A 25,616-nucleotide genomic window follows, 5' to 3' on the forward strand; every position below is an offset into this window, starting at 1 on the left:
CCCCCCCACATTGCGCTATTAATAATCTTCAATTTACCCCTTGCAGTTTATTACCATAATATTATTTTATATAAAGGCGCCACTGCCATGTGGACGGCGCGCAACTATGGAATGCATGTAAATTAATAATAAAGGTGACGGTAGGCAAGGCATGCAAAAGAGCAGATAAGAAATTAGAGGGCAGATTATTAAAAAAAAAAAAATAATATATTTTAAATAAATAATTATTTAAAATTTTGACAAAGAGTACAACAGAGAAAGACTAATGTGATGCAATTCAACTATGATGATCCGAACAATAAAAAAATAGATGGTTTTGTTGAGTTTGAGTCAGAATTAGCTAAATTAAGGGAGGAAACGAGTTTGTTATACAAGAATGAATATGTGAAGGATTTTTTAGAGAATTACCATTTGGAGGTAAATGAAACTAAGGAGAATAGAAAAGGCCGATGGAGTAATAAGAGAGAGCATTTTCAAACAAGAAATTCCAAGCTTACAAAAAGCAAATTAATAGGTGGCACCCATCAACCATACAGCTATGATGTTGAATGCAAGAGCGAGTATGAAGTTAACGAATACACTGGGAGTGAGAATGGTGATGCGAATGGGAGGAAGAATGCAAAAGTAAAAAGTTTTAAGGAGAAAAATCAGGAGAAAATTGGACGAATAAAGGGAAAAAGAAGGGATTTGGTTGATGTTGGAATTAATGATAATGGATTTGCTGTGTTTTCAAGAAAGTATGGTAGTGAGGATTTAAAAAGTGGAAAAAAGTATTTAACAGTGGATTTGAGTGAGATAAAGGGGGATATAATAAAGTCACCTAAAAAGAATACAACATCTCTGATTACTGGAGCGTCAAAAAAAAATAATAAGAAAGTGAATTCAGGCTCTATCAGGCAGAACTCGAAGAAGAATTGTTCACAAGACGTGAGGAAACAGACAATTCTATATCAAAATAAAAAGCTATCCAAGCCAAATTCTAAATTCAAGTCAATATCTCCATCTTATTCACTCTCCTCTTCTTCTTCCTCATCCTCTTCCTTAGAAGGTTCAGAAAATGAATATAGAAATCAAATAAATAAGTATAAGAAGAATCACTATACTAAAGGCGATGAAAAAATCAAGTATTACCTGGACCAGTCTTCTTTGGATGATGATAATGAAGGCGGGGACGAAGACGAAGGAAATCAGGAGTTGGAAGATCAAAAAAATGGTCTGGCTGTGAGCAATAGCTTCTTATCTAGATTGCCAAGCAGTAACCAGGCTCAATTAATGATGGCATCCCAACAGTACGAGCAGAACGAAAGAGATCTTTTATTGAAGAGAATTCAGTCCTTGGAGGTAATTGAATCTTCTCAAAAAATGTTAATTTTGGAAACTCAAAATAAGGAACAACAGTATAGAATCAGAAGTGAAGAACTTCAAAAGCAAGTTGAGTACAAAGATACAAAGCTTTTGTTGTTGAACCAAGATTATGAAATCTTGAAAAGGGATTTTGGATTACTTAAAGATGAAAAGGAAATGTTAAAGAATAAGTTCACTGAAATGGAAACTCATTGGAATGAAGAGTACGGGAATTTATATAAGTATAAAATAGATTATGAGATTTTGAGTAAGCAAAATGAAACTTTAATGATTGAAAAGAATTCTTTTATTAATTTGATTGAGCAAGATAAAGAGAGATACAGAAAGATGGAGCTTAATAATACTAGCTTAATGTTGAATGTTGATAATCTAGAAAAAAGAAATCACGAAGTTGTTGAAAGATGTTCAAAGTTACAAGAAGATAATGATTCTCTTTCAAGAGAGTATAATAAACTCTATCAAAAATATACTGCTCTACTTTCAGAGTATACTGTATCCAAGAAGAATGAGGAGAATTTGAATGCTGCCTTGGTAGAACTACAGGATACTAATAAGAAGCTTGACATTGAAGGAAGAGATATGAAAGAAAAATATAAGACTTTGTCAGCTACTGAGAGGGTTTTGGAGCAGCTTCAAGAATCTAATGCTGGATTAATTGGTGAAGTTTCTGCATTGAAGGAGGAAAGAGATATATTATCAGCAGACTATAAGATATTAGAAAAGAAGTATAAGACTTCAGAAGAATCCGTACATGAAATGAAAAACCAGTTGTTAGATTTTACTCTGGAAAACCAAAAATTGAAAAAGTTAATTAAGCAAACAATCATTCCGTTAATACCTGATGCTGAATATAATTCTACTATTGGACATATACTAATGGTTTTGAATGCTAAAGAAAACTCCAGGATGAGTATTAAAGTATTAGAAGAAGAGTATTTAAATAATATTAGTAATAGTGGTAAAGGTAAGAATAAGGATGAGTTACAATTGGAGGTTTCAAAAGCTTGGAAAGGTATTGAAAGCCCATTTTCTCCAAAGAAAATGTCATATATGATGAATAGATTGTCTATAGATCACCATCAAAGCAATACTATATCAAGATTATCATTATCTCCAAAATCGGTTGGCAATACTACAAATCTTGAGAAAAAGTCGTCATCACTTTCTCCTTTACATTCATCATCTCCAAAAAGTTTGAATAATAAATTCAAGAATACGAATAAAAATGCTCAATCTCCAAAGTCTTTTAAATACAATTCAAATTTAAATAAATTTGAAAAGTTATCACCAAAAGGCCATCAACCTGATAAGGACGAATTAAAGACAAATTCAATGCCAATTTTGGAAAAAGGTAATATTAATGAAAAAGTTGTTATTCCTAAATTGTTTAACTCATGTCCTGATTTAAATCGTGATAAGGATGAAAATACAAAGATTTTAATTCAGGAGGAAAAGAATCAGGAAATTTTTAAAAAAGGAGTACAAATAGTAACTCCAAGACCTTTTGTAATTGACGAAGATGATCATTCAGTGCCAGCAATATTACCAAAAAGACTGGAAGGAAAGATTAAGAATGTATTAGAAAATGAAGACAAAATTATTCCGGTGATTCCCGAAAGTATTTCAAGTATGAATGAGAAAGAACCATATGAAGACGATATTATATTAAAGAAAGATAATATTGAGGATGGACCAGAGTTTTTATCAGAAAAAGAAAAGAAAAAAGATCATGGTGAGCCGGTTGATGCTAATGATAAAAATTCACCAAGTATTAATGATACAATAAGAATGATTGATAATTATGAGAAACAGATATTATTATTAAATGTTGAGAAGGTACAACTTGAGGCGGAGTTGGCAGCATTGCCAAAAGATAACTGGTTAAAGAATACAAAGGAAAAAGAAAACAGGGATAATATAGAGAGGAGAATATTGGAAATCCAAAATAGTATAATAAAGGCAAGTTCTAATATTAAGCATCTTAAGGAGAAACAACATAAAAGCAATATAAATAGTAACCACAAAGATCATAGTCACCATCATCATCAACAACAACAACAAAAACAACAACATCACCATCATCATCATACTCATAATTAATAATAATAGAATACAGAGATCAAGTAGGTAAATAAATCAAGACAAATATTCAAATTATTAATATAAATAATTAATTATATATGTAATCCATTTGATATACATATTAAGATTGAATATAAAAGTATATTTAGATTTGGATACGGTCAGTGAATATTGTTATATTTTTGAATAAATTTCTGATATTCTTTAGATTCTTCCTCAATCTTTTCATGGTAAGCACTTGCTATCGAGGCAAAGTAACATCCAAATAATGGTAATAAAATGGAAGTCAAAAAAGCAAGAATAGCAAGCGAATATCCCCAAAAGAATTGAATATCAGATACGGATGGCGATTTGAATATAAATTGGGGGTATCCAAAATGTACTAGACTGAAAAACGAATTAATAGCAATCCAAGATCCTCCAGCATTTACATAATATATAGGTAAAGTAATCATTGCAATAAGATTTGAGCATCCAAATAAGGTGGTATAAGCATAAGTAAGTGGAATAGATAAATTCCTATAAGAAAGGATAAATGTAATAAATCCAAAGACTACACATACAAGACAACCAGTGATTCCTGCAATCATCGTTAATGAACCAATATTAAGCATTCTAAAGTTATAACATGCAGCCTGGGCATTTGGAAATTGGTATTTATCAATGGAGCATATAGCAGCGACAGCTTCCCCAAAAGTTCTTCCATTAAAATAATTAAGTCTACTACATACAAATTCTTCAAGACTAATTGCGGAAATGATATTTCTTGATGCATTATTCTGAGAGTATTTATCAAAGGTTGGCGACCACATATATTTGGTTCTATTACATCTTGATCTAATAGTGAATCCTCTAAGAGATAAGCTGAAATCAATATATCCCAAATTTCTAGTTTCATATACGTAATTTTGCCAGTTAGCACTAAAAAGTGATGATATCCACAGAGTCACAACAATAAAAGTGACGATTGCCAAATAAAACTTGCTGAATCCTCCAAATGGGTGTTTGGCTTTTTGATAGTACATTTATATGGTTGTTATACTAATTCAAATATGTTTTTATAACTTGCATTTAAATATATTTATATATTTGTATTTGTATATAATATAACTTGAAATTATATTAATTAAAAGAAAAAAGAGTTTTGTTTTTCACGGCTTCGAGTATATCATATAATAGTTTTTTTTGCTGATTTTGGCTTGGAATAAATAGTATCTCCAAGATAAGATAGATTAGGAGAGGATTGAAAATAAATCAATATTTTTAAGGGCGTTAAACTTCTAATCTATGATATTTGATCTGAAAAACTTGATAATTTAAATATTTCAACTTAAATTTTAAGTTTCCAATTAATAATTTCTTTTTTTTCTTCTTGTTTTGTATTCATTTCAATTTTACCAATTTGACTATAATTACATTTTCTTTATATCCATTAAAGGTATAATTTGATATAATGAGAAGTTGGCGCATAGGCGCCAAATAAGAAATATAATAATTAGTAGTTGCATGCATTAAATTTAAAAAAATTTGCCACGTAATATAAATGCAAGTAGGCTTTGCATGCAAATAACGGTGTGAATTTAAAAAAAATCAGTCAGTCTTTCAAAAGTGGAAATAATTTTACATTATATATAGATTTAAAGGAGAGAAAAAAATCGTGGATTATTATTTTTTTTCTTCTTCTTTTCAAGGAAAATAAGAGGATAAATGATAATTTTCCTATTGAAATTTTTGAGAATATAATTGAATAAAAGAAAAGAAGAAAAGCCAGAATGGTTGAAGTTGAGGAACTTGGTGCTAGGTGTAGTAATATAGAATGTAGTGAAATTCAGTTTTTGCCTTTTGAATGTTTCAAATGCGGAAAGAAATTCTGTATAGAGCATGTGGACTCTGGAAAACATATATGTGATAATGAGTGCAAGGATTTAGTACAGAATGATAACTCTGAGAGAGGATTTGGAGAGAAAGAAAAGGTTTCTGTGAATTGTACAATGGAGAGATGCTTTAAGGTTGGGATAACATGTAGAAAGTGCAATAAAATATTATGCTCGGAGCATATTTACGAATCTGAGCACATGTGTGTGGGAAAGAATAGAGTTATAACAAGTAAGAGTGCCCTGTATTTGAAAAGGAGGTATTCAGGAGGAGAGATGTTGAGTGGATCAAAACTTCCTGAGGAGAGCAATTCGAGCAAGATTTTGAGAAAAATAATGATAAAATCAAAAAGTATTGGGAATTCAAGTATTCCAGTGAGAAACAGAATTGCTGTAGCTCTATATGTAAGTAGAGATGTGGAGTGTTTAAAATACGTAAATAAGGAGTTGCCAATATGTATTTGGTTAAATGGAGAGAAGACAGTTGGATGGAACCTGGACTACATTTCAGAGAAATTAAGAGTATTACATGGAAATTGTAAAGCTAACTTTTCCGGGTTGGTTTTGTTTAAAAGTATGGACATTCACGGGAAAGAAATACCAGAAAAAAAAGTCCTGGAGATAAGTGTAGAGTTAAGAAGATGTGTTTCTGATGGAGAGTCTTTGCTGCTTGATTACGGGTTTGTCTGATAGTGACTAGACATCACCACCTTTGTGCTTGAATTAGAATGCCTGACTTAAAAATTTCACCCTAAGCAAACTCAACCCATTCCTCCGTCTAAATACGGCACAACCCTCCCAGAACAATTCTAAAGTCAAGTTCAGTCCAAACCCAGGATCTAAAACAATATCATTTTATTTCATTTTAAACCCACCATTGCATATTAGTTTGTTTCTTGTAAAAGAAAAATAACATGCAAAAAATAAAAGTAAAGACATGGCGCCATGAGGCGTGGCGCCAACCAGGCAGGAATTGAGCCCGCCAGAGCAATAGATGTAGGAAAACAAAGACTGTAACAGGAAGAGGAAGAAGAAAAAAAAGTCCTTTAAAGGGAGCGGAAACTTTGATGAGTGAAGGAAGTAATAGGATTATGAATAATGAAATTTATGGAATAGGCTCCCAGAATCCTCCATTAGGTAGTGGTCATATTATGCAGTCAGGGGTAAGTGGAGGAATGATTGCGAGTCAGAAAGAAGGTACCGTTAGTGGTGGGGCGATGGTTGGAGGAGGAGGAGGGGGTGATGGTGGTGGAGGAGCCGGAGGGGTGGGGACAGGAATGGGAGTGAATGGGGTCGGATACGTGGCAAAGCCCTCCATGGAACTTATAAAGGATGCAACTAGTGGAAAGCAGAGTTGTTTGAGTGGCAATACCACATTTACTCATGCATGGTATCCGGAGATTTCAAAAATATTATATGATGTTAGCAAATCAAATTTGTCCATTCAGGACAAAAGGGTTCGAATTCTGTTATTAATTTTTCAGTGGATAAAGAAACAACAATGTGAGTTGGTGGACCCAAGTGTGTTATTTTCAGATGATGATATTGATATTCTTGAAAATCAATTAAAAGCTTACAAACATTTTTTAACAACTGATGTACCTTTGAGTGAAGATATATTAGAAAAGAGCCTTGGCGGTGATAAAACTCTTGGCAATAAGAGACAAAGGCTTGAAGGCCAAGGAGGTGGATTGCTTGTACAAATTAGTAAACCAAATTCTTCTAAAGAGGAGAGCAATATGGGAAATAATATTAATTCTCTTGAAATAGAAGGATTTCAGCCAGACTGGAACTTTATTAATTCAGTTATTCGAGATTCTAGTTCATTTCACTACAAAGTTCCATTATCCAGACAAGGATCTTCTATTATAGCTAGAAATCCAAATCAATGGATTGATTATAATAGAAAGGTTGAGCAGAATAGGATGGCTCTCTTGATGAATAAAAGTATGGGTAGTAGTGGTAATATTAGCACCGAAGTTTCAAATCCTTTATCGTCATCTAATTCGGGAGGAGAAAATGCTAAACAAGTAACAAAACCTTTAGTAAATAATTCCAAAATGGTCATTGATGATAACCTGACTAAATCGGAGGTAATGAGAGATGAAAGTGTTTCTGAGTCTGAAATGGAAGGTGTAAGTATTGAAGGCCATAAGGGTCAGAGTGTGGATAAAAATAGTAATAATATAAATAAAAATACTCAAATAGGAACCAACACATCGTTAAATACAGAGTCCAAGCCTGAGACACAAGATAAGGATTTTTTATTGATTCATAGAATTTCAAAGTTACTTAATTTCCAGCATTTTATTAGGAATCAAGTAATAGTTTCCAGATATATGGAAGAAATGGATCCACCCTTACCTCAATTAAAGTTTGTGACAGCAAGGGATGCAAGAAAAAATAAAGCTCTCTATCAAGCTAGAATGGATGGTTTGAAACATATCAAAGTTGTGGATGATATTAAAAGGCAAAGGAGACAATTTATTTCAGAAATTTTGAAACATTCGAAAAGATTTCAAGACGTTCATCGTGAAAACCAGAGAAGTATTCGAAGAGTGTGTTCTCATGTGTTGAGGCATTCAACGAATAAAGAGAGAAGGGATCAAAATTTGGAACAACAAATGCAAAGAGCAAGATTGAACGCTTTGAAGGCTCAGGATGAGGAAGCATATTTGAGGTTATTACATGAAGCTAAGAATGAGAGACTATTGGAGCTGGTTCATCAGACTGAAGATTATATGAATAAGCTTGGGGCTCTAGTTATGGAGCATAGAAAGCAAGCAGGTTCAGCAGTTGATTTTGATGAGCTTCACCTAGAGGAAAACCAAGAAGGTGAAGAAGAGGAGGAAGAAGAAGAAGAGAAAGCTGGAACTGGAAAGAATGGCCAAGATGAGATAGGAAAAGATCATGGATACAAACAAGATAAGCATATGTGTAGTAAATGTGGCTGCTCCGGGAAACCTCCCGATGAGAATCATCAGGAGGCTATGAAGTTGGTATATGCACAGAGAAATTCAGACAATATAATAGACTTAAATGAAAGTAAAACAACAGAAGACAAAAATAAAAGAGTTTGTGGATGTGATTCTTCTAATTGTACATGCTCAGTATCTATTTGTAAGTGCGATTGTAAGTCTGATACATGTTGTTCAAAGAGTACAAAGAAGAGACGCTCTGCGCCTTTAATTAGAGCAAAAGAGAGATATTTCCAAGTTACCCATATGATACAGGAACATATAACAAAGCAACCAGAGTGTTTGAAGGGAGGACAACTAAGAGAATATCAAATGAAAGGTTTAGAATGGTTAGTTTCTTTATATAACAATAATCTAAATGGTATTCTGGCTGATGCTATGGGATTGGGAAAAACTGTTCAGACTGTAAGCGTTTTGGCACATATATATGAGAATAAAGGTAATAGAGGACCTCATTTAATTATTGCTCCTTTATCTACTTTGCATGGTAATTGGGAAAATGAGTTTAACAGATGGTTACCCGATTTTGTTAAAGTTATTTATGAAGGAAATAAAGAAACTAGAAAACAGATACGCTCAAAATATATGACAGGAGAGGCCAAGTTCCATGTTTTATTGACAACTGATGCATTCATCATGAAAGATAAACACTATTTACGAAAGTTTGACTGGGAATACATTATAGTAGATGAAGCTCATCGTTTAAAAAATCCAAAGAGCAAACTTGTACAGATATTGAATAATGGATTTAGAGCAAAACACAGACTTGCTTTAACCGGTACCCCTCTTCAAAATGATTTACAAGAGGTTTGGGCCTTGTTAAATTACTTAATGCCAAGTATTTTCAATTCTTCTGAAACTTTTCAGCAATGGTTTAATGAGCCCTTATCTTCTATAAAGTCTTCAGGGAAAGCAGGAGGAAGTTCAGATAATGGAATTGTTCCATTGGATATTAGCGAAGAAGAGCAGCTTTTAATTGTTGATAGATTACATAAGGTTTTGAGACCTTTTCTGTTAAGAAGGGAAAAGATTCAAGTTGCTAATGAAGTACCTCCTAAATTAGAGGAGATACTTTGGTGCCCTTTAAGTGGCTTACAGCAGTATCTTTATAAAGAGCTTGAGAGCAACGAGAATTCTGGACCAAATGTATTAATGCAACTAAGAAAAGTATGTAATCATCCCTTTTTATTTTCAACAGAGATTCAGTATCCTTCAGATGAGAGTATTGTTAGAGTATGTGGTAAATTTGTCATGTTGGACAGTATATTGCCGAAATTGAGAGCAGCAGGACATAGAGTACTAATATTTAGCCAGATGACTAAACTATTAACACTTTTAGAGGTATTTTTATCTTTAAGGAATATGCCGTTTTTAAGATTGGATGGTACAACTTTATCTGAAGACAGACAAGAAAGTCTTAAACTATTTAATGCTGAAAATAGTCCTTATTTTGTTTTTTTATTGTCCACAAAGGCCGGTGGATTTGGTATTAATCTTCAATCAGCAGATACAGTAATTCTATTTGATTCAGACTGGAATCCTCAGAATGATGAACAGGCGCAAAGTAGAGCACATAGAATTGGGCAAAAGAAGGAGGTTTTGACTTTACGCTTTGTAACACCAGATACTGTTGAGGAGAGAATTATGACAACAGCAGGAATAAAACTGGATAAGGATGCATTAATTATCAAATCTGGAATGTATCATGATCTTTATGATGGTGATGATTTAGAACAAAAGAGAAAAGAAAAGATTCAGGAGATCCTGAGAAAGCAAAGACAAAAAGAAGTAGTAAGCTGTTATTATGACTCTGATCGTTTAAATAGGATTTTAGCAAGATCAGATCGTGATTTGGAAATCTTTGAGCGAGTTGATAGAATGAGAAAGATGTGCCATATTCCAGGACTTATTATGGATGCTACTCTGCCTCCTTGTTTATTTGAATGGAAGAAACATGCTAAGATTTCTAGAGCAACTATAGAAAATCCTCAAAAGGCTGAGGAGCTTTGGAAGCTTTGTTATACATTTGGAGATCCTTGGGTGGTGCATCCTAAAAATAAGAGTTGGAGAAAAATGCTCAGCTTAGGGAATGCTGGCTTAATTAGTAATAATATTGATAAAAGAGGTGAAGTTAGTTGTTCTGAGGGAACATATAGGGCAGGAAGGAATACAAGGACTTCCTCAAATGTCTTTAATAATAGAAGATCATTGAATACAGAAGGATCCAACGATGATGTGGAGATGAAGGATGAAGAGTTGGAGGAAATGGACTCCGTTGTGAGCTTGGGAGAAAGATCTGATAGAGATTTTGCAAGAAGTAGGAAATCGACATTTGAATTCACGAATATCATGGACACTAGTAAGGTCTCTAAAGATACAAGTGAGAGTGACTTCCAAGCAGGGAAAGAACTTGAAGGTGGTATTATTTCTTCAATTACAACTAATATTAATGATTTGGAGGACTTAACTGAAGAACAGATCACTCCTGAGGAGATAGAATACAGAAAGGAGTCGTTAAATGATGCTATTTTACAGGCTTGTGATATGGCAATGAAGATCCCTGAATACGAAGCTTATATAACTCTTCCATCACAAACCATTTTCCCAGACTATTATCAGATAATTTCAAAACCTGTTTGCTTGCAACATATTCGACAGTTTGCGAAAAAGAAAGAGTTTACATCTTTACACAAATTGGAAAAGTATCTAGAGCGCCTGGCATCTAATGCTAAGACTTATAATGGAGTCAGTCACTTTCTATATTACTCAGCTCTTCATCTTACAAACACGATTATGATGGAGGTTAGGAAGAGAGTTGCTGTTGCATTCTATACATACAAACTTCCTGAAGGTCATATTAGGGATCACGAAGCTAAGCAACTTTTGGACGGCTTAAATTCTGTCTCCGAAACTGATTTGAACAGAAAACACATGTTGGTCCCAGACGTTGGTGACGAAGAGGAGGAGGAGGAAGAAGAAGAAGAAGAAGAGAATGATGATGAGGAGGAAGACGAGGAGGAAAATGATGATGACAATAATATTCAAGTTGAGAAGACTGGAAAAAAATAAACGTATTATAAGACACAAGTACATGGGTAACTCTGTCACATTTATTGTAATTTTGCATGGATATCTGCGTCCCACATAATATATTACATGTTATCTATATTAAAAAAACACTTATTGAAAGCTTTGGCATTCGATTTTAATAATGCATGCATGCATCCACTTAATAACTTACGTATTCAGGCGCCAAAAATGGGAGTGGTTTGACCCAAGTGAGTAATTTTTTTAAGAGAAAAGAGAATTTTCACCTTAGGGAAGGGATAAATAATGAAAATTAGGAAAAAATGTTACAATGTTGATATTTCTAAAGTATATGATTAAACTATTAAAAAAGTATAAATTATATGTGTGTATATACACATAATACCTAGTGAACAGTAGGAGTGGGATAGGGAACAGATAGCAAGAAATATTTCCTAATTCTTGTATTTCCCTTAGACCAGGAATAATTAGTAAGGTTAAGAATTAATAAAATTAATTCTTTTTTTTTAATTTAAAAAAAAAAAGAAGTGATTTATTATTTAGTATTTAGATTATAGGATTTAGAATACTTCTGTAATAAGGAGTTAAAAAGAAAGCGAAAATGTTTGAAACAGTTGTACTGGTGGCAATGTTCACAATAGTCCTTACTGGACTAATTATGGCAGGATATATTCAATATTATGAGAATGCACCTATAGAAGATATTAGAAAACTTCTTAAAGACTCCTACATAATTTTGGCTTTATTGGAATTATTATTTGGGTTATTTGGAATTATTAGCATTAAGGTAGAAATAGTTCTACAGCTTTTAGATTGGTGGTTGTTTTATCAAGCAAGTAATAAATACCCATACATATTTAGCATGGATTCATTATTTCCAGTAAAATTAATTTTGGTTACATTAATTAAAGCCATAATAAGCATTAAAACTTCCTTCAATATTTCTTTTAGGTCTCTCATATTTCCATATATAATCTCCACAGTCTGTATATTACCATTATTATTTGCATTTTCATACCCATATGAGGACTCAGTAAGTTTTGATTTTTGGTTTACTATTAGTAATAACAATTTAAACAAAATACATAGAAATTAGCGCATATTGTTTGGGACAAAAGTAATGATGAAGACATTTTAACTCACTTCTTTAAGATAGTTATATCAGAAAGAAGTAGAAATGATTATTTGGCCCATTTAAAGATCCAAATTCAGAGGTAGGTTTTATTAGCTTCTTGAATAACCAATCAGCCTGATTGGTTGATCATCATAAAAATAAATAACAAAAAGAACAAGTTAATTTTACCTAACAAAATTGATTCCACTCAGGAATATTGCAAGCTTATATAGACAAAATAAACATATTCGCTCTATAGTTTCAAAGTCTCCATTATTTGTCAAAAACTTTATCGTTTCAAAGGCTAGTATTGAGGAAATATAATTAATCGTCCTTTATAAAGACAATTCACCACTTTCTGACTCTTAATCTCATCTCAAATTTCAATTCATTCATTTCTTATTGATTTTCCCACATTTTTTCACACGTGTTTATTTTTTTTCTATAACGGTGTTTACATGCATTTTGCTATTGGCGCCTTTTGACTTTTGTGTACATTTTAATTTAATGAGTTTATTCAATTCAAAGTGCAGTTTAGGAAATTTTGAGGAGGGAGAGTTAAAAAAGCAAGAATTCAATCAAAGTAGTAGAATATTGAAGTTAAGATGGAGTTTACTAATATTCATGGAGAGTTAAGGATTCCTTTAAATCACAAATTAGACGAGTTGCCACAAGAACCGGCATTAATTCCAGAAATTGCACAAGTTAAATTAATTTTGGATGCCGCAGGAATTTGTCAAAGTATAGGTACGTTAGATTGAGCAAAATGGTTCATAACAGTATTAATTATTATATTAATGTTTTTGCCATGTCTTTAAAAAAATACTTGATGAATATGCTATTAAATACTCAAAATAAACATTTATGGAACATTTGTGAATGATACACTAAATAGATTTACCTAGAGAAAACTGCTCTTACTCTAATCATGAAATTATTGTAAGTAATTTCTTAAGTAACTTATATATATAATTTAACATAATTAATATATTTGTGCAACATGATTCAAACTTAGATTAAAAAAATAAATGAAATTTTGCCAATAAAAAGTGAGATTTTAGACAATATTGCAATATTAGAAGTTACTTTAAGTAATCACAGAGTTCATAAAAAAGTAAGTTTCCAAAAAATCAAATTATTAATATTGCGTGCATTTTATTATAATGCCGCCCTTTCATGCAAATTTTTTTTTGCATGTAATTGTATTCGTATTTGATTACAATGAACAGAATATCAATATAATATTATCCTAACACCCTTCCTCACAAAAATAAATAATTGCTCATTTTAGGCTGTCTATTTTAAATTTCTTAAAGAAGAGAAGGAAAGCATTACTGAAAACGATGTTTTAATCTCATTTCATTAATTTTCATGCTCTTGATAATTTTCTTAGTATTTACGTAAATTATTGTCAAATTGGAATTGCCGCGCGCGCCCACTTTTTTGTCTAAAATTCTATTTTAAGTTTTTGACCCCGGAAAAAAAATAATAATAGAAGAGTAGAATAAAGAATAAATAGGTGATTAATTGGACTGAATGATGCTCACAAAAAAAGAAGTTTTTGGAGTAGCTTCTAAGTTAAGGTGCTAGCTTAAGTTTTATTTTAATAGTTTTGACTGGAGATAACTCTCCAAAAAGGATAACAAGTCAAATAATAACGTTTACGCTACGACTCATAATGCAAAAACTCATTATGATTTTATTAATAATGCAAATAGAATAATATACAGGAATTTTAGATAAGCAATCATGACAATTAGTAAGAGGGAATTGAGATCATTTTTTGGAAGCTTGCACCCTTTAGATGTGGGGTTGGTTTTTAGAGTTTATAAAAAGCTTAACTATAATGATATTCAGTTTGATAAGCTATCAGTAAGAAGGAATAAGCACACAACAAAGAGCTCAGATCTGGTTAATAAACATATTAGAGGCCAAAAGAGCAATAAGATTCGAATAAAGTATTTGGAATTTGTTAAATATTTGGCAGAAAATATCTTTGAAATGAATATTAAGGATCTTGGTTACCTTCAGAGCTCAGAACTGCGGGTGATTTTTCAATATATTAAGGAAAATGAGCTATCAATTAATAAGATGTATAACTCATACAAACTAGAAGAATTAATATTTTCAATATTGAAGATTCATATTATATATATTTTGGAATCATCCATCTTACTTTCTGAAATAAGTGAAATAAAGACTCTAATTGAGGATCTTTCGAAGCTATTATTATATTTGGAAGTAAATGTTGAAGATCTTTTTCATAATATTAATAAAGATGAACTTATTCAAATCTTTAATTTAATATGTTATTTTTCAGATTTGAAAGAAAAAGTCATTCTAGAAGAGAATCTGGATAATATGCTTATTAGAATTTTGGATATTTCTATGAAAAAAATAAAAAATCATTTTAATATTCTCTTACAGCATTCACTAAATATGAATGAAATAATTAGTCAGCCAAACCAATCCAAGTGGATCAGTTTACTAAATTCTGAAAATATTGTCATCTCCAATGAAGACTTAATATTATATTTTATATTAAAAAATTTTAATGGCTATTATTGCGATAACTTAAAACAAGTTATGCAAATTATTCGTTTTAACTTCCTCTCAGATTCTGCTAGAAGTGTTTATAATAGAATCCAGCGCCCCGTTTTAAACTCATCAAATCTATCTAGGAGTAAATACTTTGTCAATAATGCATTGATTACTTCTAATACTATTAAAAAACCTGAATTTATTATATTAAACGGCCTATCAAATGACTCTCAGCTTCCCACACTTAATAAACACCTTGTTATATATGATAACCTTAATACCGATGGCTGTTTTTCATATGTACTCGAGATAATGAGTCAAGGTAAATTTAGGTGTCCTGGAAATTTCAATGATTTAGTCAAGACCTGGCATCTTTTTCTAGGATTTTTGATTAAAACCGATCAAAAATTCCATCCTTTTGCATTCAATCTATCCTCGTTTCTTTGTGAGAACTCTAACAAAAATCAAGCTGACAAACTCTTCCATTGCCGTTCAATCTTGAAATCATCCAAGGTTGATTTTATAACTGAAAATATATCAAAAAACATGGTGCCGGCGCCAGCTGTAATTTCTAAGGAAAAGAATTGCATGCAAGATAAGATGGCCATACAGGACGGAATAGTATTGACAGACATAAATGGCAATGAGATTTTGAGAGATGAGAACAGGGTAATATTTGTTGTGAATTGGAGGGAGAAGTTTATTTTAGTTGAGATTGGAGGATTATTTTCTGTTTATGTTGAAATTCTTGATAGTTTGTTTGAATACATTGGATTACAAGCGCAAAATAGGCTTATTTTTCCGCTAATAAGCTACAATAATGAGTATTTTAATGTAGGGGTGAATTATTATTGTTGTAATTTGAGTATTAATGAGGAACAAACAGACCCGAAGGAAAGACATAACCGAGAATACGGAAAGTTATTAGCCGGGTCTAAAACTAGAAGAAAAGTGCTTATAGACGTTAGTAAAAAGCAGTCGGGGGCACCAAAAAGAGTAACTAGACTTAGACCATCTGGGTCTACTAATATAGTAATCCCATTTTCTCTAAATCCCTCAAATTCCCCTCCATTTTCTATATCTTCTCCAACAGGTAGGAGAGGAAGACCGAGGAAAAACACTAGCCAAGGATGCATTAGAGAGCTGACATATATGAATAACACGAAAGAATACTATACCTCGTCATTTACAAAGGCTTTAAATAAGAATGATGAGAGGCATATTCCAGAATCTACCAAAGCTAGGGATTCTAACTCGCTTATAATTAAGAAAATAAAAAAGAAAGTAAGAACTAATGGAACTGATAACAATTGTTATTTTTATTTTAACTCCTTTCTAGAAAGGTTTTTCATTAATAGTTTCAAAAAGCTACTCGGTTTTTTTCGCGGCAACCTAGTATAGCTTTTTCCCCTATTCAAATAAATTATACTACTTATTCTAATCATCTTACCTTTTGACTCCTTTTTCCACACTAATAGTAAATCTACTACTACTACTACTACTACTACTGCAAATTCTCACTAGATCTGTTACTTGCTATCAGTTCGCAACTCATGCTACTCTCAGCATACAGTACACATCCCCTCTGAAAATTTCCAAATGCTTATCCCCCAAGAGTGCAATACTTTGCGCATGCACGCATGCAATCCTGTTCAGATTGTGCCCGCCCAAACCTGTTTCTGCCTTTCTTACTATACCTAATACAATTTTTTCATGCAAAGCAAGCCCGCCTAAAGCTGCCGCCCGACACGTGTCAAAAGTCTCGCCGGTATATGCATAAATAATATTTTTTATGCAATAAAAACATTGCAACTGCATGCTTGAAAAATGTATAGTGAGATTGGGATAAAAAGAAAAATTAACTTAAATCAAAGTTTGAATTTTTGCATATAAAAAGTTCATTTATATATTTATATTAAATAAAAGGTTGAACAGGGTGAGAGGCTTGGAATATATCTTGAAATATAAATATATACTAAATTGGACAAGGTTGTGGTAATCAATAAAGCTAATAATTTAATGCAAAGAAGCTTGTGTTGTAATTAGCAAAAAAGAAGAGAGGATTTACCACTCTAAAGGAGTGAATAATGTCTAAAAGAAAAAATGCGTGGAAGTTGAAAAGTTCGACTTCATTCATATTGGCGATATGTCTAGCGCTATTCCTCGTGCTGGGGAATGTTGGCTGTGAAGACGTTCCAATAAGGCTGAAGACTTCGAATAACTTAAGAGGTATCCCCAGCACTAATAGGGAGTCAAATATACTGGTCCCAGCATTTGAGCCAAGCAAGGAGTATCTTGAAAAGTATTTTTCTTACATCGAAGCTTTTTTCAATAACGTCAATTCTTTATCAACCTTGAGTGTTTCGCTTGAGGTATTCAGCTCAATATGCTTCGTATTATGTCTAAGAGGGTTATCAACTCAAGAAACTGCAAAGAGAGGAAATTTTTTGGGAATCGTTGGGATTACATGTGCAATAGCAGCAACTTTTCTAGCCCCAACCTTTGCAATGAATTGGATTATGTTCATCGTGCCATTCGCTCTCGCAATTGTCATTGGAGTTCCAATATCTCACTGCGTCTCAATGGTTAATATACCTCAATTAGTTGCCCTATTTCACTCATTTGTGGGTTTGGCAGCAATGTTGATTTCTTTTGCAAACTTATGGACACCATTTAACTCATCCGAAGTAGACTTTTCAGCTACACATGCAGTTGATTCGTTTTTTGAAGGCTTATCGACACCACTCCAGTCATCTGAAGAAGACTTTTCATATGCACATGCAGTTGAGATGTTTATTGGAGAGTCAATATCAGCGATTACCTTCACTGGTAGTATTGTTGCAGCAGGAAAGTTACATGAGATATTTCCTTCAGGAGCTCTCAAGTTACCTGGACGTCATTTCTTAAATGCACTCATGGTGGCAGGTCTAGTAGCTTTGGGATCTGTCTTTATTGTTATCACAGACTATGCAAACAGAACTTATTTGATGTACGGAAACAGTCTCCTCTCAATGTTGTTGGGAATACATTTGGTGGCTTCTATTGGAGGAGCTGATATGCCGGTCGCAATCTCCATGCTTAACTCGTATTCAGGTTGGGCCACTTCATTCACAGGATTCCTCATTAACTCCAAAATACTCATTATTTGTGGAGCTCTAATTGGCTCATCTGGTGCAATCCTTTCTCACATTATGTGCATAGGAATGAACAGATCACTTATGAATGTAATGCTTGGAGGATGGGAAGGCAGTGGTGACTCTAATGAAGCTCAGGCACTTGGAGATCAATCGGATGTAAATCAAACCAATGCAATGAAAGTAGCTAGAGACCTCTTGTCTGCAAAAAAGGTACTTATAGTGCCCGGTTACGGTATGGCTGTTTCAAGATCTCAACAAGATGTAGCTTCAATAGTGAATGCTCTTAGACTAAGAGATGTTCACGTCGAATTTGCCATACATCCTGTTGCTGGCAGAATGCCAGGTCATATGAATGTGCTTCTTGCAGAGGCTGATGTTCCCTACTCTATTGTCAAGGAAATGGAGGACGTAAATCCTCATATGGAAAGTTTTGATATTGTTTTGGTTATTGGAGCAAATGATACAGTAAATCCGCTAGCACTTGAAAAAGACTCCAAAATTAATGGAATGCCAGTCATAGAAGTTTGGAGAGCCTCTAAAGTTATTGTTTCAAAGAGAAGTCTGGGGAAAGGATATGCAGCTATTGACAATCCACTCTTCTTTATGAGAAATGTCGAAATGATTTTCGGGAATGCAAAGGAATCTATGATTAACATCCTACAAAATATCATGTCCATATCTCCAGAACAAAAGAAGAACAGCTTGAGTGATGACCAAGAAACTATTGAAGGTACAACAGTAAGACAGGAAGACAAAGAAGAGTATCCTACTCCTACTATGACTATTGGAGTCTTAAAGGAGGATCTTCCCAACGAAAAGTTGGTTGCTATTGCTCCGAACTTTGTCAAGAAGCTTCGCAAGCTTGGGTTTAGAGTCCTTGTTGAAAGTGGAGCTGGAAAGAAAAGCAAATTTGATGATCAAATGTACGAAGACGCGTCCTGTACCATTATGGCTACTCGCCAAGACGTTGTAAGCCGTTCTGATGTAATTGTTAAGGTACAGAAGCCAACGGACGAAGAAGTCTCGCAAATGAAATCCGGCCAAACTTTGGTTAGCTACATATGGCCAGCACAAAATCCATCATTACTTGAGTCTTTAGCTAATAAGGGAGTTACTACTATAGCTTTAGACGAAGTTCCAAGAACTACAAGAGCACAGAAGCTTGACATTAGAAGTAGTATGAGCAATCTGGCTGGTTATAGAGCTGTAATTGAGGCTTTTGTTCACCTTCCCAAGTTATCAAAATCTTCCATTACTGCTGCTGGAAGAGTGGATGCTGCTAGAGTATTTGTAATTGGAGCTGGTGTAGCGGGATTACAAGCCATTGCTACTGCAAAGAACCTCGGAGCCGATGTTTTTGCAAGTGACACAAGGACTGCAACCAGAGAGGAAGTTGAGAGCTTGGGAGCCAAGTTTGTTACTGTTGACATTAAGGAGGAAGGTGACTCTGGATCTGGATATGCCAAAGTAATGAGTCCAGAGTACCTAAAAGCGCAAAGCAAACTCTATTCAAAGATGATTAAGAGTTGTGACGTTGTCATTACAACAGCATTAATTCCAGGAAAGCCTTCTCCAAAAATTATCACCAGAGAAATGGTCAATTCTATGAAATCTGGAAGCGTTATTGTCGATATGGCAGCAGAAATGGCCGATACAGCTTCTGGATGGGGTGGGAATTGTGAAATCACTAAGAAAGACCAAGTCTATCTCGACGAAAAGAGCGGAGTTACTATCATTGGACTTACAAATCTACCATCGACTATGCCATCTCAGGCTTCTGAGCTCTTTAGTATGAATGTTGTACACATGCTGGAAGAGCTTGGGGGAGCAGAACACTTTTCCGTTGATATGGAAGATAGTTTATTGAAGGAAATGGTTGTTACAATTAACGAAAAAGTTACATATATTCCAGTCGATAAAAGGCCTCCCCCTCCAAAAAGTGAAAGTTCAAATTCTTTTACCTCTTCCAATTCACCATCGTCGGAGACATCTTCCAGTTCATTCTCAGCAATCATGAAAAGAATGATCTACTCCAACATCTTCTTTGGATTCTTGGTATTATTCTCCGCTCTTATTTCAATTGGACTTGGATATGTTATTGATCACAATACCTTGGGTAACATTCTTGTATTTTCACTTTCTGTTATTGTTGGCTATTACTGTATATGGAATGTTACTCCTTCCTTACATACTCCATTAATGTCTGTAACTAATGCATTGTCTGGAATCATCATTATAGGAGCAATGTTGCAATGTGGCCCAGTCATATTATTCACTGACTTCCAAGTCTACTCCTTCCTCTTGTTCTTAGCAATGTTACTCAGCTCCATTAACATAATCGGAGGATTCTACGTTACCACTAGAATGTTATACATGTTCACCGATAACCAAGTTGGATCTTGTACAGGAGAGGAGGTTCAAGGAACAAGACATACATCAATTATATAGTAATTCAAGATAAGTTACTTTAACTCTGAAATAAATTGAGAGTTTTTACCCACAGATTTACATGAATTATTTTTTTTTTCAAAATATTACCGTATAAATTCACTTAGCCGGCGTATGTTATTCATTAAAGGTATCGGAAGTGACATAATCCATCAACCATTTGTGCTTGTTAGTAAAGCTTAAGCCTCATCTATAATAAAGGTGGTATCAGGGTCAAAGATCTTTCCAAATGAAAAAACTAGATGGAGACTTAATACAAATAGAATTAAAAATATCTGTTTTGAGATGATATCACAATAAACATTGGTTTAGTTTGATAAAATTTCAAATTTAAGGCTATTTCATTACTAAGATAGAATTAGTAGAGAGAAACCTCTATTATTAGTACCACTATCGTCCTAAGGATTTTGTTATAACCTAAATAAACACCCCTTCTTCTCTCGTTTAACTTCAAATACTTTTGTTCATTAAAATTAGAAACTCCTGCATGAACTAACACAATAGAAATCTCGATTGTTATGTAATAAAGAAAATACCTAAAATCAGCGAAAGAATTCCAAATTTTAAAGAGAAAATTAATTTAGTATTGGCAGAATATTAATTCTTAGTACTAAACAAATTTAGTAATGCCGAATGAAAATTTCCAGCAAGCAAAATGAGAAAAGTCATGTCTTAGAGAATAGTGACGTTGCTTCTAGAAGTAGATATCTTTGTGGACTTGCAATTCTAATAGGCCTATTAACTGAAATAATTCAGTGGGCAGCTGGCTGGGCCTGAGTTGAAGCTGGTTGCTGCTGGGATTGTGGCTGAGCCTGAGATTGGTTCTGATTCTGGTAGAATCCACGGCCTCTACCTCCACGGCCACGTCCTCTCATTCCTCTACCTCTTCCTCTACCTCTACCTCTACGTCTGTCACCCTTAACTGGGGCACCATTTGGACCAGAGACATTGACAGCCTTACGACGGCCCTTGTCATCAGTTTCAATTTCATACTCTACTCTCTCATCTTGTGCCAAGGATCTGAATCCTTCAACTTTGATATTTTGCTGGTGCACAAAGATATCCTCAGATCCGTCATCAGGGGTAATGAATCCGAACCCCTTAGTCGAATCAAACCACTTGCAAACTCCAGATAAAGGCATTTTAACAAGTTCTCCAGGTTTTTCTTAAAATCGTTTAAATTCAAAGAAATTAAAGTTATCTAATGGGGTTTAAGAGAAGCTACAATAGTGTAAAATGTAAAATGTACTTTGCCGCGCAAAGTCTTTTAATATAATAAGAATTAAAAATGTGTATATGTAATAAACTTAAATATATATATATTGGAAGGGTAATCCACTCTTCTAAATTTGGTAACTTTTAATCAATTTGACAAACTGTATTCACGATTAACAATACCAACTAATTGATACGTTAACTAATCTTAATATTTTAACTATTCAACTTTGCCTATTAGATATATATATATATATATATATATATATATATGAGACACGTGAGACACGGCAATTAGTATCAACATCTAGGCGGGCCAGACTTGTGTTGGGCGGGAGCGGTGGGAGATTGTCTCAGAGTCAAGCAGAACCTGACAAGTGGGGAAGGAGGGGGTATAAAGTCAAGTGGAGATCTTAGGGAATATATTGAAAGGGCTGAATTTGTGCAAGAATATGCGGGTAATAGACACTTTTTGAGAGCAAAAGTCGCTACAAGTGAATCTTAGGGGGCACATTTGGCGGGAACCCCATAAAAAGATGCCAATGTGTGGGCTGACAGCGCCTGAGAGATGCATTGGCCGAAAATGAAACAAGCTGAAATTGTGTAAATCTGGCGGTATTGGCAATTTTGATGCTCCTTTAGGTTTTGTCCAGATGTAAATGGCTGAAAATGTGATGCAAACAGTAGAATACTTAGAGTCCATGCAGTCGCCGGTGACATTTGTAGCCGTATAGTCGTGTAGTCATTTAGTCGTATAGCAGTAGTAATAGTAGCAACAGCAATAGTAATAGAAATAGTAGCAAGTAATTGGTTTCAGTATTAATGACTGCTTTTCGCGTCCAAGCAATTATATTTGGAAAGTTAGATTGAATTCATAGTATTAAAAGTAATGAATTGGCGCGCTCCTATTTAAATGATTAAGCGTTAGATGGAAATAAATTCAGAATAATGAATATGCACGAGCGCATGCCCATATAAACAGAATTATTATAATCTTTAGACAAACTTATATGAGAGTAAGATAAGAAAGAATTTTTTGTTGTTGGTTAATTAATTAGGCTCAATATAAAGTTGAGCTATTAGTTAGGTCTGGGTCTCTTTCTATGTAAAGTCTTATTTTGAGCCTGCTTTGAGTGTCCTCTCTGAAAAACAAAATCCTTCCAGTATTTGGAAACAGATTGTGAAAAATCAACACGGATTCTGAAATTGTGAGTTAATTCAGTATATGGGAGAAGGTAAATTAATAGTTTGGAGGAGAGTGAGAAAGAAAAGGGAAAGATCGCAATTGAAAGCTAACTTACCTTCTATCATCAATGACAGCGTTCTGCATCTTCACAAATGCCATTTCACACTGCTGCTTAGTTTCAAACTCGATGAATGCATATTGAAGAGAGTCTCCAGTCTTGTAGTCTCGAATAATATTGCAGGACCTTACTTCACCAAATCTCGAGAATATGAGTTCCAAATCATCGTCTTGAGTCACTGGATTGAGCTTACAAACAAATAGCACGTTTTCTGGAGGTTTCATATCAGCATCAGGGATATCCCCAAGAATCTCCAAAGTTATAGCTCTAGACCTAGCTTCCCTTTCACTAATAGAATTAAGAACCTTAATTTCATCTTGATCACAAATTTGGGCCAAGGGGTCAGTTTCCTCTGGGGGTGAATCCGGAGGAATGATTTCCAGAAGCTGAGGAGAGTCTTCAAAGGGGTCGTCTAATACGTAGGTATGGAGAATCATAACTTTTTGCAAAGGTATAAAATCTTCATCTGTAATTACCTCATTAAGTTTAGACAAAACCTGAATTCCCTCTTCAACTTGAGCAAAAACTACGTGATGCCCATCCAAATAACTCAAATCATCTTTCAGCGTAAAGTAAAACTCTGAGCCCAAAGAATTCTTGGAAATGTCATTGATCATCCCCAGAACTCCCATTTTTTTATGCTTTAGCTTTGGTGTAGTTTCAAGCTCAAAGGATATATTCTCCTTTCTCTTATCTTTCAAAAACTGACTAAAAGAATAATTTCCATACTGCTTAGATCTACCAGTTCTGGCAATGAAATCCTTCTCTATCTTGTAAAATTCACAATTATTATAGAATTTGAGCTTACAAAGCTTGAGAAAGTTCTCACAAGTCTTTGGGCAAAGATTCACATTTAAGTCAACCACCAGGTCTCCTAATGTAGTTTCGATTAACACTGACATGAAGTCTGGTTCTTCTCCTTGAAATGATCCAAAAATCAATAATCTAAATCCCCATGATATTTAGTTAATCTCAATTGTCTTCTTTTCAACTTTTACCTCTAGTTTGATTAGACACACTGAATTTATTTCTATTGTTGATTTTTTTTCTCTTTAGGCGGGCAGTGCCTCATTAGCTGTTACCGGTATGCATTTTTTTATTTATTAAAAAGTTATATTTACTCGATTTTTTTCTTTTTCATGTGGATAAAAAAAATTAAAAATTGTTAATAAACATTTTATGCTCGTATTTTAGTAGCGAAGGGAAAAGGAAATAGGTAATTAAACAAACAGGAGAATCCGAAACAGACGAGCTTTGTAGAAATATTACTGAATTTTAATGAGAAAAAAATTAAAATTCAACATTGGATTAAGAAAGATAGAACAGAAAAAATTCAAGAATTTTTGAGAGCTGTTTCTTTTTATTTCCTTCGAATTTACTACTTTAACTGACTTGACTTGAATTAATCTAACCACTGCAAAATTATGAGTAGAGAAGATGATACTCGGTCTTCCCGTAGAGGGTTTTTAAAATTTCCAAAAGTTGGCAGCACACTGATAATACGCACACAAGGTATGAAAAAATAGTCGAAAGTTTTTACTGCTATTCCGAAAGTTTTTAGTCTTAAATCTTTTAATTATTTATATTGGACCACAGTAAGAACCATAGAAACTGGACAAGCTAATTTTGTCTTAGTAGTCTTCACGTACGCTTTTTTTTGATCGCTAAAGATCAAAAGATGATCTACTGTGGAGGGATTTCTATGGCATAAATTAGCTTTAATTAATTCTTTTACTTGAACTATATTAATTATAATAACCTTTTTACAAACTTTATCCCTTTTTTTTAGAGGAATCTGAACCTGAAAATTTTCAAGTAAGGAAAAATAGTGCATTTGATGATTTACTTGAATTGTCATTTCCACCAGTAAGGTCTTTCGATGGAGAGAAAAGGTAAAGTTAAAACAGAATTTGGGTTGATTTGATCTAGTTTAATTCAAACATTTCTTAATAAATCATTTTCAAATGATTAATTGATCTCTTAGGACCTACGAATTCCGATATCCAAATAGCAAAAGATCGCTTTTCCCATTCGAACTAACACCTAGAACACTCTGTTGTATAGATAATATTAAGATGGGAGTAAAGACGGTAAGCTCAAACAATTTCAGATTATTTTTTGTATTAATCCTATAATTATCCCCTTTAACCTATTTTTCACAATACTTTTATAGGGAGCTATAATTGGATCTATTTTTGGTGGAATCAACGGCACATACCATGCACTCAAATACAAGAACTATATGGCAATTCCAGTTTTTGCTGTAAGTCTAAAACTAATTCAAAAGTAAATCTTGTTAATAATCTTATCCCATTATCAGATCGGTGGAGCTATTAGCTTTGGATTCTTTCTTGGTTGTGGGATGATAGTTAGATGCGAGCCCACAGAATTTACCAATAATAAATTTTACAATAAGCATAGCAAGGTCATTTTTCCAATATACTTTAATCGAATTGAAAAGGTTTCCCGCAAACCTCAAAGTAAATAATAATTTGAGTACTTTTCACAAT

The 25,616-nt window shown here is 33.6% G+C and overlaps 10 protein-coding genes across 10 annotated transcripts; 7 read left to right on the top strand and 3 right to left on the bottom strand.

Annotated features, from left to right (window-relative positions):
* Positions 1 to 270: 270 nt before the first annotated feature.
* On the top strand, positions 271 to 3,465 carry ELE39_000066 (putative coiled coil; the record flags this gene model as incomplete). Its single annotated transcript, XM_067343410.1, has 1 exon — positions 271 to 3,465. One exon carries the CDS (start codon positions 271 to 273, stop codon positions 3,463 to 3,465), a length of 3,195 nt encoding a protein of 1,064 aa, XP_067201024.1.
* A 143-nt stretch (positions 3,466 to 3,608) lies between these two features.
* ELE39_000177 (uncharacterized protein) lies at positions 3,609 to 4,472 on the bottom strand (the record flags this gene model as incomplete). The annotated part of the gene is made up of 1 exon (XM_067343201.1): positions 3,609 to 4,472. The coding sequence occupies one exon, from the start codon at positions 4,470 to 4,472 to the stop codon at positions 3,609 to 3,611; it is 864 nt and encodes a 287-aa protein (XP_067201135.1).
* A 747-nt stretch (positions 4,473 to 5,219) lies between these two features.
* On the top strand, positions 5,220 to 6,011 carry ELE39_000288 (AN1-type zinc finger 1-like; the record flags this gene model as incomplete). The annotated part of the gene is made up of 1 exon (XM_067343312.1): positions 5,220 to 6,011. One exon carries the CDS (start codon positions 5,220 to 5,222, stop codon positions 6,009 to 6,011), a length of 792 nt encoding a protein of 263 aa, XP_067201246.1.
* Positions 6,012 to 6,388: 377 nt separating this feature from the next.
* On the top strand, positions 6,389 to 11,368 carry ELE39_000320 (transcription regulatory SNF3; the record flags this gene model as incomplete). Its single annotated transcript, XM_067343344.1, has 1 exon — positions 6,389 to 11,368. The coding sequence occupies one exon, from the start codon at positions 6,389 to 6,391 to the stop codon at positions 11,366 to 11,368; it is 4,980 nt and encodes a 1,659-aa protein (XP_067201278.1).
* Positions 11,369 to 11,948: 580 nt separating this feature from the next.
* On the top strand, positions 11,949 to 12,443 carry ELE39_000331 (uncharacterized protein; the record flags this gene model as incomplete). Its single annotated transcript, XM_067343355.1, has 1 exon — positions 11,949 to 12,443. The coding sequence occupies one exon, from the start codon at positions 11,949 to 11,951 to the stop codon at positions 12,441 to 12,443; it is 495 nt and encodes a 164-aa protein (XP_067201289.1).
* Positions 12,444 to 13,066: 623 nt separating this feature from the next.
* Positions 13,067 to 13,827, top strand: ELE39_000342 (uncharacterized protein; the record flags this gene model as incomplete). The annotated part of the gene is made up of 4 exons (XM_067343366.1): positions 13,067 to 13,208; positions 13,357 to 13,400; positions 13,477 to 13,575; positions 13,753 to 13,827. 4 exons carry the CDS (start codon positions 13,067 to 13,069, stop codon positions 13,825 to 13,827), a joined length of 360 nt encoding a protein of 119 aa, XP_067201300.1.
* Positions 13,828 to 14,210: 383 nt separating this feature from the next.
* Positions 14,211 to 16,403, top strand: ELE39_000353 (uncharacterized protein; the record flags this gene model as incomplete). Its single annotated transcript, XM_067343377.1, has 1 exon — positions 14,211 to 16,403. The coding sequence occupies one exon, from the start codon at positions 14,211 to 14,213 to the stop codon at positions 16,401 to 16,403; it is 2,193 nt and encodes a 730-aa protein (XP_067201311.1).
* A 686-nt stretch (positions 16,404 to 17,089) lies between these two features.
* Positions 17,090 to 20,587, top strand: ELE39_000364 (pyridine nucleotide NAD(P) transhydrogenase alpha plus beta subunits; the record flags this gene model as incomplete). Its single annotated transcript, XM_067343388.1, has 1 exon — positions 17,090 to 20,587. One exon carries the CDS (start codon positions 17,090 to 17,092, stop codon positions 20,585 to 20,587), a length of 3,498 nt encoding a protein of 1,165 aa, XP_067201322.1.
* A 752-nt stretch (positions 20,588 to 21,339) lies between these two features.
* On the bottom strand, positions 21,340 to 21,729 carry ELE39_000375 (cold shock RNA binding domain of the OB fold; the record flags this gene model as incomplete). Its single annotated transcript, XM_067343399.1, has 1 exon — positions 21,340 to 21,729. The coding sequence occupies one exon, from the start codon at positions 21,727 to 21,729 to the stop codon at positions 21,340 to 21,342; it is 390 nt and encodes a 129-aa protein (XP_067201333.1).
* A 1,370-nt stretch (positions 21,730 to 23,099) lies between these two features.
* On the bottom strand, positions 23,100 to 24,008 carry ELE39_000067 (cyclophilin-RNA interacting; the record flags this gene model as incomplete). The annotated part of the gene is made up of 1 exon (XM_067343411.1): positions 23,100 to 24,008. The coding sequence occupies one exon, from the start codon at positions 24,006 to 24,008 to the stop codon at positions 23,100 to 23,102; it is 909 nt and encodes a 302-aa protein (XP_067201025.1).
* Positions 24,009 to 25,616: the final 1,608 nt, after the last annotated feature.

This window comes from Cryptosporidium sp. chipmunk genotype I (assembly GCF_004936735.1).
Source record: "Cryptosporidium sp. chipmunk genotype I strain 37763 chromosome Unknown contig_10, whole genome shotgun sequence".
NCBI lineage: Eukaryota > Apicomplexa > Conoidasida > Eucoccidiorida > Cryptosporidiidae > Cryptosporidium > Cryptosporidium sp. chipmunk genotype I.